The sequence below is a fragment of the Prunus dulcis genome, chromosome 1, assembly GCF_902201215.1.
Source record: "Prunus dulcis chromosome 1, ALMONDv2, whole genome shotgun sequence".
NCBI classification, from domain to species: Eukaryota; Viridiplantae; Streptophyta; class Magnoliopsida; order Rosales; family Rosaceae; genus Prunus; species Prunus dulcis.
In genome coordinates, this window is record NC_047650.1 from 1,521,453 (window position 1) to 1,535,684 (window position 14,232).

Genomic DNA, 14,232 nt, shown 5'->3' on the forward strand with positions numbered 1-14,232 from the left:
AAGTGTTTTGTCTTTTTGGTCGACAATGAAAAAGGTCCAAACTTACATAGCTTTTCCTTGTTGCATGGCCTTTGGAAACATAACTGAGGAATTTCCCACATATCCTATAGACTATAGTCGATGGTCTCTATGCCCTTGATTGGAAGTAACCCTAACCACAACTTTGGCATGTCATTCATGTGATAATTAATTAAAGTGAGACATGATTATGATTTGAATATGGAACCTCCACATTGGACAATTCTGGAAAGGCATTAATTAACATGTCATTTTCTGGAAAAGAAAATATAGATGGAAAGGCTGACAAACAGACAGAGCATGCAGGCCCATAAGTCTTTGTGCATACCGTTTAATATGAAAGGTGGCACAATAAATCATTATCAGCCAGTGCCCTAGATCCAGTAGGGTAGGACCATACATGGGAATGTCATGATTCTTTTAAATCTAAAAATAAAAAAATAGTTGATGTGGATTATGCCAGTTGGTAAGAGCAATGAGTTCGCGCATCTTTGCACTTACGTTCAAATCATGTCTTATAAATTAAATTAATTTAGAGTAATTTAGACTATCATTTGTATTTTAAAAAAATTTAAAAAAAATCTTGGAAACTATATATTTGATATTATGCAGTCATGATCTCTTGGACTACATGGGTCCAAGAGATTTGTGGTCATTCACCGTTGTATGTAAATTCAACGGTTCACTCACTCTTGCACTCCTTTTAAGAAACTTTTTTGAACCATTGAATTAATATCTAACGGTAGGTGACTATAATCTCTTAGACTCATGTGGTCTAAAAGATCGGGATTGTGATATTATGAACATATTTTGGGGGAAATTGTATGGGCTGTTCTGGTCTCTAGAGAGTTAGCAATGAAGGGTAAATATTTTTTTTTTTTTTTTGGGTCGAATAAGAGTAAGTTAGAACTCAAAAGTTGGGTGAAGCCCAACTATTTGGCCAGTTGGGATTTTGGGTCAAGATACCCAAAACTCTAATATTTGGGGATTGACATTGACAATTAGTGCCACAATTTTGGCACTTTCTATTGAATTTCAATGGATGTTAGGCTCCATTCCAGATTGGTGGAGTTGAAAATTGCCTAAAAAAATTTGGCAATATTATATAAAACTACTGGAAATATGTAGAAAACATACTACCTATATATTATAATAGAGTGAAAGTGCCAAAATTGTGAAAAAAAAAGGTTGAAGATTGGATCGATTGAAAACCAAAAGCACAAACAACTTAAAAATTTTATTGAACTCGTTTGGGAGTGATTCTGAATAAACCAATAACCATTTTTATACATAATCACCTTCTATGTGCTTCTTTCCAATAACTCTCCACAAGTGATTTTGGAGAAACACTCCCGAACAAACTCAAATTCACTAAAAGAAAAAAGATATCTTTTGAAACGCTTTTCAAAATATTAAACAAAGCAATGAAAATACAAATTCAAGAAATATTCATTTTGAAGAGGCATAAATTATAATAATGTGCAGTTTGTTTGTAGTTTGGTCTTATAATTGGCTTCTCCTTTTTCTTGTTTTTTTTTTTTTCCTTTAGAATTGTGGTTGCTTTTAGCGTTGATATTTCATTTTCTATTGGTCGGGGGTCGTGTGAGACATTGGCAATTTCAAACCCAACGGCAGTTTTGATAAACAAGTCTTTCGAAACATGGACTAAAACCAAAACTGGGTCCCTATCATGAGCTCATCCTAGAAAGCTCATCCTTAGGCACCGACAGCCCAACGTCTATCCATGAATCAATATCCTACCCTGCCTGCTACACCATGCTACTAGTATGCACCCACTAATCAAACCTTTCAAAACATCCTTGATTCTTGATCATCAATGAACATTCTTTTCAAATCTCGCTTTGCTTATTTGCTCGGAAGACTTTATACGATATTGGCTTATTCGAGACATTTTATCAAACAATCTTGTTTCACAATATGAGTATCAATTATGAAAAATATAGAAAATTGCAAATCTTGTCAGGAATCCGTGGTTAGCGAATTCAAATTATCCTCAAGTTGTTGACCACACACGTAATTAAACATTGGACAAAGTTCAATTACCATCAAACCGATCCAACCTATTATGAAGTCCCAAGTCATTGGTGATGAAACCAATGGTGCACATTAACCTCGTGGCACGTTACGCACCCAATCAAGTTTAGGGCTTAATCACAACGTGAATAAGGAACTCGCACGCACAAGCGCGTAAAACGTCGTGCTGCAAACATGGGTTGCCATTGGATTGTTCACCTTAATTAATTAATTAATTAATGACAGAGAAAGACTTTAAAATGAAGTCATGGTTTCGACGACAAAATATTTGCTAAACCCCCGCAACGTGGCTCTTTGCCGACGGGTTGCATAACACTGTAGCCAATCAGCATGCCTGGAATTAGCAAATTTAGTAGGGAAAGTCTACAAAGACTTTTTAGCCCAAAAGAACCAAGGTATGGAAAGACTAAAATGCCATTGCTGTCGACTGCTTCAATTTTCTTCTAAAGCCTTTATGAAAAATCGAAGAAGGCACTTCAAAAAGAAATGGGAAAATTGGATTACGCTAGTTTGACCTCTCTTGGATTGACAAAGAGAAAATTGTAATTTCATTGGCTACAAACATTTTAAGGAAAATTATAACTACGGAGGGTAAAAATGGGAATTAAATTAGTAATGAAATTGGGGATGACGCATTGTCGTTTTATTACCTCTTGGTGCAGTCCTTGTCTTTCTCTCTGGAAAGTGCTAAAAACACACCTTCGTCTGCAAGCTTCCCTTTCTTTCTTCGTCTTCTTCACCACAGCACACCTCAAATCTCAATTTCAATCTCCATCGAAGATCCAAAACCCCAACCTCTCTTTGTAATGCCATTGACATTGACGACGTCAACTAATTGCACCTCCGAGATCGCCTCGCCAGGCCTCTGATCAGAGCCCTTGTAATTTGCGTCGTTCACTCGGCACATTCGAACGACTCTTCTGCATTTGTCGTTTTTGGGAATGGGAGCCGTACCTTCTACACCGCGCTGGGGTGGCAGCAGCTCCGCCGCGCGTCCACTGGACACGGCGGAGTACCTGATCTCTACCTTCATCGGCGACGAGTCGTTTCCTATCTCCTCCGATTTCTGGCATAAACTCCTCGAACTCCCTCTCAACCTCCAGTGGCCGCCTCACCGCGTTCATGACGCTTGCCAGTCTCTTGGTTCGTCAATTTCTCTCTTTCTTCTCACAGTTTCTATATTCTGAATCATGAAATTTGTTGCTTTCTTTGATTCAATTACGTCACCATAATGTGATTAGGGTTCTGTTATTTGCGGCATTGGCACTAGTATTGATGAAATGCAGACCGAGACTTTGGAGGTTTGTTGTTGTGGATATTTGGTTACTAAAGGGTAATAGATTTCTCATTTTAAAGTGTACAGCTTTGTAAGAGAAAGTTAATTGTCCTCTCTTCTTAGCTCAAACAAAAGGAACCCACCCATATTGGATGCAAGTTACTTAATCCACTATGTAGAATACAATAGTTAAATAAAAGAAGTAAAAGGAGAAATGCTACTATCTTGGGGAAGAAAGCAATGGAGAATAACTTGTATGCTATGTGCAATTTTTTGCCTATATTGAAGACATCCGTGTACAAATGCCTCTTAGTTTGAGATTCAGTCTTTAGAGAACTCCCTACTCTTACCTAACCGCTCAATTCTATGATTGTGTTAACCAAGGCCAAAGAATCTCTCTTAAAGAGGACTTGCTGATATTGCTCTTCAATTGCTTGTCATGTGTGGGTTTTGAGGGCATTCCAATGCTATTTGATATGCTCTTTGGTATGCTGTTGTGTTGTGGTAGCTTGTTGTCAAAGTATTGTTCTTTTCTATTCATTTTTTTGAGGGGCTTCGTTAGTTCGTTGTCAAGGAGTTGATTGTGGTGTTGGCTTTAGAGCATTTGAGCTTTGTATCTGTTTGACTCTTCCTCTAGTAGATACAAGTATGGACTATATAATTTTGAGTGAAGGACTATTTCCCTACAGTTCAGTAGTGAGTGAAGGACCATTTCCCTACAGTTCAGTAGCATTTGAAAATAATACCAATAACTCTTTATAAATTTGTAACCAAAGTATAAAATTGTCCAAAATTCTACCCAAGTATATATAGGAATATTGGGAAGATTAAATCATAGCACTCAAATTTCTAAATTCCAATTTCAGTCTCTCTGCAAATTGCATCTCTTTTGCTGGAAGTGAGTCAACTAGTTGGTCTCACATACGCTTTTAGTAGCTATTGATGTTTCTAGAGGCTTAGTCTAGCCATAAGATATCTGCCTCAATGCTGTTCATAATCTGAAATTTTCTCATCAGAATGTCAAAGCAAGTATCTAATTGAAATTTAAAATAGATTCACATGTCTCCTCATGAAACTTAAATGTCTACCATGGAACTTAAAACAGTTATGGGCTAAAATTTTGTAGAAATATTAGATGCAGGCTAATAATTTGAGTACTGACTTAAACATTTTTCAAGATGAATTTCATGAGTATTTGCCAAATAACATTCCTAAAGAATGAACTCTAGTGAATCCAAATCCATAACCAATTTGTGGGAACAAAAGACTTTTAGAATTTAAACACTGTCAATAATGGCAATAATATTTTAAAAAAACGCAGCCATGACATCTTACCATCAAATCTCAAAATTTTGTTGTGCATCTAGGTATTGAATGATTTGGATGCTGAGCTTCTCTTTATTCCAAAAGGATAAAGTTTTGATGATAGTATTTGATCATGGCTTCTTGAAACTTATGATTGGTGACTCTACTCTTACCAAACATGCACCCAATGATTCCTGTCAGTGAATTTTCGATGAACTGTTTATGATATGGCAGAGTTTTCTTTATTTGTTCTAGTAGAATGTTATTGGAGTTACCTGTTTTCTACTGTTGAAATGCTTTACCAGTTGACCATTTGTCAGCATACCTTCATGTGCTCATCTGACTCTTTATTTTTATTTTTTAAATATTAAATATTAAATATGTATTTATATTTCTTTGTCTCATTTCTGTCTTTTGCAGCACGAAACAACTACCATACCAGGCATCTTGCAAAAATTTTGATCCACATGGCATGGTGTTTGCAAGAATCTATTTCAACTTCTTCTGGTGCACCTTCTCTTGTTTATGTGAAGGCTGTTAATGCAGTGTACATTTCATCTGTCTTTTTAAAGTACTTCATTGAAAATGAAAAGGGAGACAAGATTGAAGACTTGTATTTGTCCCTAGATGAAAGTGAGCCAATCCCAACAGATATTACAAAAGGTAATTCACATATATGATATATTTCATTGGCAAATGATATCAATCCTGGAATGAGCTCTCTCAAAACCTTTTATTATTTTCTTATGATATCTTCAGCTAATCTAAATGTTGAATTTAAATTGTATCATATTTTTTATTCAATAAGCCACAAGATTTGGTAAGGCAGAAGGATTGTAATACCTTCTTTCCTGGTTGGGTGATAACTATGGTTTTATGAATCAAACAAAAACCCACACAATGGTTGTTAGTATTTTAGAAATCTTATGATTTAGTTCCCTGGTTCTTGGGGGCTGATGGGTGATGACCTAAAGGGCCAAACAGAATTATTATGTAATAAGTACAGCTAGATCTTCACTTCATTTGACTTTTAAATAAGAGCTATTTGCCCACAACATATATTTATAGCTGTTGTTCTTCATCAATTTTGCAGATCTAAACATTGAGGAATTTGTTATGCGTAGTGTGCTTAGCTTTATTGGGTCAATAGATGTAAGGTACATCCTCAAATACCCACTTGTTCCTTATCATTGAGATTATGTCCACTGTGTTCCTGATTGTATATATTTTTTGTCACTAGTCCTGATACATACCTCCTTCATTTGGAGCTGCTAAACTTCATGCTGATTGCAATGTCAACTCAGCTGCTTTCTGGGCCATCTCCAGGACCAGAAGATGTGAACCCATTCATCGATGCAGCAATGTCTCAGGTTACTGGACGAAACTTTTGCTTTATTTTTCAGTCCAAATTTCCAGTTGATTCAAATTTTCTGTGTCTGACACCACTTCTGCAATCCACAGGAAAGTTCTTTGGTTATCTTGGTTGTGCGTAAACTGCTACTCAGTTACATTACTGGACCTTCAATATCCTTGAATAGTGCATCTTATTCTATATATTCTGAAGGAAGTCAGCCTGGTGTTTTACAAAGAGTTAGTTCTGCAGCTGGTATGGTGGTTTCCTTGATGCACTGTTGCAACTTAAATTGTTTACCAGTCTAAGAGTTTATATCGGTTGGGCAATATTAAAACTTAAAACTTTTGACTGAGTAGCAGTTGACATCAATTGTTTGAACTGCAGCAAATCTCATGTTATTGCCATTCAACTTTCTGGTCAGTTCAAGTGGTGAAGGCTCAAGAAGTCTGTTAGCAGACTGCAGTCTCCATGTGTTACTTATTCTCAGTCATTATCGTAAATGTGTTGTGGGCAATGAACCAATTACAGATATAAGTAATGACACCACCGCTTCAGATTCCCTTTTAAAAGGGAGTACGCATTTTTCTGATAACCCTTACTGCAAGGCCTTAGAACATGCAACGGATGTTGAATGTAAGATGCTTTCTTGTTTGTATCTCTACCTAATCTTATTATGAAAGTATATTCACATAACTTGAGTGGATATTTTCCCTGCTAGCAGTTGATCGTGTAGATACTGAGGGTAATGCACATGCTGGTCCAGTTTTGAGGATACCTTTTGCTTCTCTGTTTGATGCCCTTGGGATGTGAGTGTTGGTTTTCCTTTTATTCTTGTATTTTTATATCAGATGTACTATTTTATCATATTATAGGCTAATTCTTTGTATGCATCATAGTCCATCTATGGTTGAATGGGATGTAGGCTTACTGAAATAGGGTTTACTTCTTGTTTGTAATTTGTATATGGAAGATTAGATGATAGACAATTACGTGTCATACAACAGAAAAAATCTAATTAGGATAAGTATTTTATCTTTGTGGTGTGGGAGAGGGATACGGAGTTTTTTTTAGTGGTGTGTGTGTTTTTTTTTCTCACAATAAAATGCAATTTTTTTTTTTGGTAATTTGTGTATAATTGACTAATTAGTTCCACGTTGGTATTGATGTGTATAACTTCCATATCTTCGATTTTTACATTGTGTTGTTTTTATCAGTGTTTTATAACCTATGTACAATAATTTATTAATAGGTCGTTAAAAGGTGCAAGTTTCGAATGCCTTTAAGGTTTATTTGTGATTTTCATAGGTGTGATACTTTATCCTTCTTCAACCTCTAATCCTTAATTCAACCGAAGACAAAACAAAATCTATGATCCCTAATTCAAACGAAAAGCATGGATATCCTTGTTTCTCGAAACTTTGCTCACTCTTTCAATTTTTGTTTCTCCCTTTTGTTTTTGAGTATCTCATAACCGTTTCTGCTTTGGCAGGTATTTGGCTGATGAGGCTGCTGCTCTTTTGCTTTACTCTTTGTTGCAAGGGAATGCTGACTTTCTGGAGTATGTCTTGGTGCGAACTGATTTGGATACATTGGTATGGACCAGCAGCTTATCTTGTTATTGAAAAAAGAGAAAAGGACTATATTTTTCATGGCAAAAGATTCATTAAGATACATATTGTTTTTCTGGCATGTTGGTCAATGGTCGTTTACCAATTTCTTGTTTTATGTTATTTTGGATGAGAGTCGTTTCTCTTTGTAATTACTGTCATCATTAAGTTTGCTTCTACATTGATATGAAAACTTGATGCTCATCTGTTTTATGAAATGGACAGTTGATGCCTATTCTGGAAGCGTTATACAATGCTCCAAAGAGGTCCTCTAATCAAATCTACATGTTGCTGATTATTCTCCTCATACTTAGTCAGGATTCTTCTTTTAATGCCAGCATTCACAAATTGGTAAGGATTTCCTCCGGTAGCCAACACAAGATTTGTATACATTAGGCTCCTATTGATGTATTTATCATATGACAGATAGTTCCTAGTGTTCCCTGGTATAAAGAACGTCTCCTCCACCAGACATCTCTTGGTTCCTTAATGGTCATTACTCTGATAAGGACAGTGCAGTATAACCTATCTAAGTTGCGGGTATCCTTCTGTCCCTTTTGACTTTGAACTTTCTTGTATTTTCTTTATGAGTGTTGTTGTCATATTGCTTGTATAACTTGATATTTATGTCAACTGCATCTAAGACCTTGAGATTAAGCTTTCACCACTTAACATATTTTCCCTCTTCTTATTTTTAGATTTTGTGAACTTTCCTAATTATCATGCCTGGTTTGTTGAATTGTAATAGGATGTTTATCTCCATACAACTTGTCTAGCAACTTTGGCGAACATGGCACCTCACGTCCACCGTTTGAGTGCATATGCATCCCAGAGATTGGTCAGCCTTTTCGATATGCTCTCTCGAAAGTATGCCCTTTTAAATCTTATGGTGTTCTCATGAGCTTTACATTTCTATTTGCTTTGTAATTTATAATCTTATTCTGGCTTTCATACACTTCTGGCTCGAGTAAATATTGCTCTTGGTGTAATATTTGATTTAGGTATAACAAACTAGCAGAGATGCGAGATAATCAGATGCAATTAGTCAAAGGCAACTCAATAGAAGGAAATGGTCTTGCAGATGATACAGTAATGAAACCATACCTTTATATATATATAAATATATATATATATATATAAATATATATATATATTTATATTATGGAGTTTGAATTGTTCTGTTAGATGAATGCCACCCTTTCTCACTCTCTTGTCCGCTAAGCTGGAATTTTTTTTTCCATTGCAGTCAACAGAGATGCATATATATACTGACTTCTTGAGACTTGTCCTTGAAATATTAAATGCAATTTTGACTTATGCCCTGCCACGGAATCCTGAGGTATTATCTTATGCATTAGAAGAGGTCCATGTTTGATAGAACAAATTTGTTTACTTTATGCTATTACCATACAATGTTTTCCGTGTTCCTTAGTGTATGCAATGGGCAGGTTATATATGCAATAATGCACCGGCAGGAGGTCTTTCAGCCTTTCAGGAATCATCCACGCTTCAATGAGTTGCTTGAAAACATTTATACTGTACGTTCAGGACTGGGATTTTGTTTGTTTGTTTTTTTCTGGTTTTCATTACGGGACTTATAACTTATCCTGTTTTTATATCAATCGCACCTGTTTTTATAATTCAGTGCATTTGAATTATATTGTTTGTTTGGCTTTGTAGGTATTAGATTTTTTCAATAGTCGCATGGATGCCCACAATGTGGATGGTGAATGGTCAGTAGAGAAAGTACTTCAAGTCATAATCATTAATTGCAGATCATGGCGGGGTGAAGGGATGAAGGTAAAAAGGAATTTGCATTGTAGGTTGGCCTAAATGCAAGGCTGTTACCTGGAGATTGTTGTTCATAATATCTTGAAAATCTTGTTGTGTCAGATGTTCACACAGTTGCGGTTCACATATGAACAAGAGAGTCATCCAGAGGAGTTCTTTATCCCATACCTGTGGCAGCTAGTTCTATCCCGCTGGTAATCTGTCTTCTCTCTTTTTTAGAATAGAGAGACGAAATCAATAAAAAGAAACAATGTTCTCATTTTAATGCATTTGTAGAAAGGGGTTGAATACAGGACCTATTAGGTCTTTTCTTTTGGGTCATCATTTTATGTTAGTTTAACCGATATCTGCTTTCGTTCACGTTTCTATTTTCAGTGGACTCGGTTTCAATCCTGACGCCATAAATTTGTTTCCAGTTGATCCTCCTTCCGAAGTATGTACCTAAAATCATACCTTGCATGTGTTATATAGAGTTCTTCTAAAGGGGATCACATAGTATGGGGAAATTCTTAACATTGAGTTTGATTTTCATTATAGTGACAATTATTGACTTCTTTTTTTCTGCAGAAACAGAGTGATTATGAAGTATCGTCCAACGGTCATGTAAATGGAGAGTCGACCAAGCATGCAGTGTTTGTTGAGCCCTAGATGTGATATAGACTGATGGCACAATATATGCTGAGGTTTCTTGGTGGATATGTAAATACGTGAAATAGTAGAAAATGTATTCTTCTCATTCTTTTCTGTTTATATGTTTGCCATAATAGAGGCCTTTTTTTACCAAGATGTAATCTAAAATCCCCGCTGTAATGACTAATGAATAAGAGAAGATGCTCATTTCCATCTTCCATCTCCATAAAATTTTCAGCTTTTTTCTCTTGTTAATGCGACTGGGGGCATTTTGCACAATTATGATTTCATGGATAATTGGGCTTTTAAGAGGAGCTGCTTTTCCACTACTCTTCAAGTGAGTAATTTTTTACTCCTTTTTTTACTTTTTTCTTTTTTAAATAATACAAACGATATTATAAATTATAAGGGGAGGGATTTCTCACAGTACAACGAGATCATGAGGTTCGAATTTAAGACTATTAGTATGTAAATTAAGAACTTTTTTCACTGGACTTGGATCTCGTCGGCAGTAACTTGTTACCTTTAATCTGTCCTAATTTGACCATTGATCTTTCCGAACTTGTGAAGGAATTATAATCTTGGATTACATTTTTAACAAAGGCGCTCTTCACACGATTGACGATTCTAGTTTTCATAGTGACTTGTTAACGTCAATTGCTCACTTGGGTAGGGGATAGGGGATCTCTCAACCATAACCACTGATCGATTGTTCGTGCCACATTGATCAACGGTGGGCACAATAAGTTACTGACCTCTTTCATTTGCTGCGATCTTTCGTAGGGCTTGATGAGACATATCTGCCATAATTAATTTCCATAAAGTAGTGTCGCCATTAGGTTATTTGATCCTCATGTTTAATGGTAAATTAAAAGCTGGTTTGGAGTGCCTTTGGAAGAACCCCAAAATGCGATTTTAGACAATTGAAAACGCTTCTGATTTCGTTTAGTAAAAATAAAAAGCACTTTTAAATGCTTTTTCATCAAACATCTCTAATTGCTTTTTCAGCAAGCACTTGAATTTTAACAAAAATTCAACATCTGAGCACCAACGGAAGCTATGATTATTTTAGACTCTGAATAATGAAAATGTGGCATTGTTATATAAATTTTGTAAACTCTAAATACATTAAGCTAGCAAATCAAAAACCTACACAAGGGTCCCTCCTTTCACATACTCAGTGAAGGCCAAAGCTACCAAACCTAACATGGCCAGCCTTCCATTCCAAAGCTCAGCATCGGAGGTCATGATCCCATCTGATTTGGACTCCACGCTCACCCCTCTAAACAGAGGTATCAAAGATGCCACTGACAGCAAAATACTGGTGCCAAGGAACAACGAGACTCCACCGTCAGATATCTGAGCAAACAGATCCTGACCCTTGGCTAGCTCCACTGCCAGAGCTGAAACAAACCCCACCATTGCAAGCCTGCCGTTGATCCTCTCTGGGGCTGGCCCACTGAACGCAAACACGTCTGAAAACTTAGTGCTAATCTTAGGACTACGTTTCGGAGGAGGAGTAGGTGGAGGAATTTTAGATGCCTCTGGTGCTGTAGATGGTTGCTCTTCCTGACCTTTCTGCAAATTAAACATTACTTAAACATGGTTAATTAGGATCGCTAATGTAAGAATGCGCAAAACCTAAATGACCAAGCTAATGGCAGTATGTCAGTCCTTTTGATCGCCTCTCCGTACATTAGAATAGTTTAGATTTTCGTTTTGTCAGGAAAACAGAAACAAAAGAAGATTAATTAATTACCTCGGCCATGGATCGCACCCTCATGTTAGGGTACCTATGCAGAGTTGGAGAATACTTGGCAGGAAGAAGGTGGTTCACCCTCAGAGATTTACTCTTTCCAGCTCCATAAGCCACTGAGTTAGCTAGAAGTGATTGCACGGAAGCTGAGGCAGCCATTGTATGTATTGTGTAATATTTGTTAAGCTGATGCAGGCAGAAAATGCTTTAAAGATGTTTTTGGTTTTTGATCTTAGGTTGCCAAAGAGTTAGGGTTTTATGGTGCAATGGCCCAAGAAGTGGGAAGCACATGGACGGTGGATATTTTGGCACCACGTCGCTCATTTTTGCTTTCTCAGTGATACTCTGCCACGTGGGTTGTCTTGTCCACACATGGTGTGTTTGAGAGACGTGGCCGCGGCACACACCACAACGTACGAGTCAGTGATTCTGAGGCCACATTTTCACTTCTTTTTTCTTTCGAGCGAAAGAGAGAGACCGATGCCTCACAGGTCCACGAGTGCCTTTGAAATTGAGGTTTTTTCAGATACAACTGCACTTGGACTAGAGGACGAATATCTTTTGCTTCATTTTCGTCAGAAAGAAAGAAGATTACTTACTTGCTCACTCTCTCGGTCACTTGCATTATTGCATTTGTTTGATAGCTTGGGCTTAAGCTAGGAGATGAGATCTGGAGCTTTGTTGGCATTCATGTACGGTTGTCTTGTCCATACATACATGGGGGTATGAAGACGTGGCTCCCCAAACACACCACAATTTTCCAGTTAGTGAATTCTGAGGTCCCATATTTGTTGAAGGTTTTCACTTCCTTTTTTGTTTTGTTTTTTCCTTTTAATATATTTTCAGCGTAATGTAGCTAGGCACAATTGCATACATAATACATTGGGTCAGCTGCAATTCATTATTTCACACTGTATTCTGCTGTATGAGTTGACACTATATCTCTGTTTTGGATGCTAATTTATGGACCACTAAATGCAGTTGCGGATATATCCTTAAATTGCGATCTATTAATTTAAAATTTATATACTTATCAACCAACAAATAATCTGAGTACTAGATACTTGGGATCGTTTGGTTCGCAAATTGTACTTTGTGGGAATAAACTTCCCATGTTTAATTTTATGAGAGAGGAATTGAGGATGTTCATTCCCATGTTTGAGAACGTTAGGAAATAAGAACTAGGAAATGTCATTTTCTCTCATTACCTTGTTTGGTTAGTGCAATATTAGAATTGATGAAAAGTTGTTTATTATTAAAGTTATTAATATGAAGATTTTTGAAGAGTTAAAAGTGGTATTTGAAAATAATATCATGGGTAAGTTAGTCCAAAAAAACTGCATTAAATTTTTTTCAAGTGATGAGGGAAAAAAACGTTTCCCAAGGTGAACCAAGGGTATGAAATTCCCTCATACATGGGAAATCCATACCCATGAGTCCATAATTGCATTCCCAAGAGCGCACTCACTAAACATGGGCATTCAATTTGAAACTCATTCCCAAGCTCCTAAACCTTTTACCAAACAGGCTTAGAGCATCACAATGGTAGTGTGTAAAGGTGGATGTATGCTAAATTTACCCCTATGCCCACCGAAATTTGCTGTAGTGGGAGAATGTAAAGTCCTGTATATTTACGCCGGCCACAGAAGATGCATAAAAAAGATACTAATTTACATCATTTTTTACACCCATGTTGCAATATACATCGTTGGATATATATCTTCCTCAGAGCATCTCCATTGCAAGGGTGTAAAAGGAGATGTAAAAGACATTTACACCCAGAGTTGCCGGAAGTTGCTCTAAGAGCATGTCCACCGCTGCACCAAACCTGGGCAAAAGGCCCCCATGGCAGCCCATTCCAGCTCTAGCGCGCAACAATGAGCCAGGGCAAATGGTGGGTCCCATCAGCCTGGGCAAGCCCACTGGCTAATCCTGCCTGGGCTGTTGCCCTCGGGCTGCTGACGTCAGCAGGTGATTTTCAAATTTTTTTTGGCTGTTGGACCATGTGGCTTATCCTGGAGCCTCTGATCAAAAAATCTTGCACAATCCAACGGTTGTCCAATTTTTGGCTTTAAAAAATATCAAAATTTTTTAAAAAAAATATCAAAAAATTCTGGAAATTTTTTCTATACATACCTACCAATATTATTCACTTTCCACACCAATTTAATTTCAAAATTTTATCCAAAAATGTTTTCTTGATTTTTAGGTGAGGATTTTACGATAAATATTAACACTTGGGAATTGAAAATCTTATCCGAAAAGCTTATCAAAATCAATGGTTTTAGTGTAAAAAATAAAAAAAAATTAAAGTGAATAGTAATTACCTTAGACTTGCCCTAAACTTAGGCCTTATGGATGGAACCACAAATGGCAAGCCTGACACTATTCATGTGAATAGTAGCAGCCCTTGCCCTAGACTTATCACTTATGGGTGGAG

At 36.8% G+C, this 14,232-nt stretch overlaps 2 protein-coding genes across 4 annotated transcripts; one reads left to right on the forward strand and one right to left on the reverse strand.

The window, feature by feature from the left end:
- The first annotated feature begins 2,704 nt into the window (after positions 1 to 2,704).
- On the forward strand, positions 2,705 to 10,315 carry LOC117631626 (dymeclin). Of its 3 annotated transcripts, none has more exons than XM_034364888.1 (18): positions 2,705 to 3,216; positions 5,075 to 5,317; positions 5,748 to 5,811; positions 5,895 to 6,024; positions 6,116 to 6,260; positions 6,393 to 6,641; positions 6,730 to 6,814; positions 7,498 to 7,600; positions 7,841 to 7,966; positions 8,042 to 8,155; positions 8,364 to 8,482; positions 8,617 to 8,704; positions 8,862 to 8,954; positions 9,064 to 9,153; positions 9,296 to 9,415; positions 9,509 to 9,600; positions 9,782 to 9,839; positions 9,974 to 10,315. In XM_034364888.1, the coding sequence occupies exons 1-18, from the start codon at positions 3,015 to 3,017 to the stop codon at positions 10,052 to 10,054; spliced, it is 2,202 nt and encodes a 733-aa protein (XP_034220779.1). In that variant the 5' UTR covers positions 2,705 to 3,014; the 3' UTR covers positions 10,055 to 10,315. The 3 variants fall into 3 exon arrangements, with proteins under 3 accessions (XP_034220779.1, XP_034220786.1, XP_034220795.1); XM_034364895.1 differs by having other exon boundaries at positions 9,980 to 10,315; XM_034364904.1 differs by lacking the exon at positions 9,782 to 9,839.
- Positions 10,316 to 11,079: 764 nt separating this feature from the next.
- On the reverse strand, positions 11,080 to 12,038 carry LOC117613838 (early light-induced protein 1, chloroplastic-like). Its single transcript, XM_034342428.1, has 2 exons — positions 11,796 to 12,038; positions 11,080 to 11,614 (listed from the first exon to the last, which is right to left on the reverse strand). The coding sequence occupies exons 1-2, from the start codon at positions 11,949 to 11,951 to the stop codon at positions 11,186 to 11,188; spliced, it is 585 nt and encodes a 194-aa protein (XP_034198319.1). The 5' UTR covers positions 11,952 to 12,038; the 3' UTR covers positions 11,080 to 11,185.
- Between the last annotated feature and the right edge of the window lie 2,194 nt (positions 12,039 to 14,232).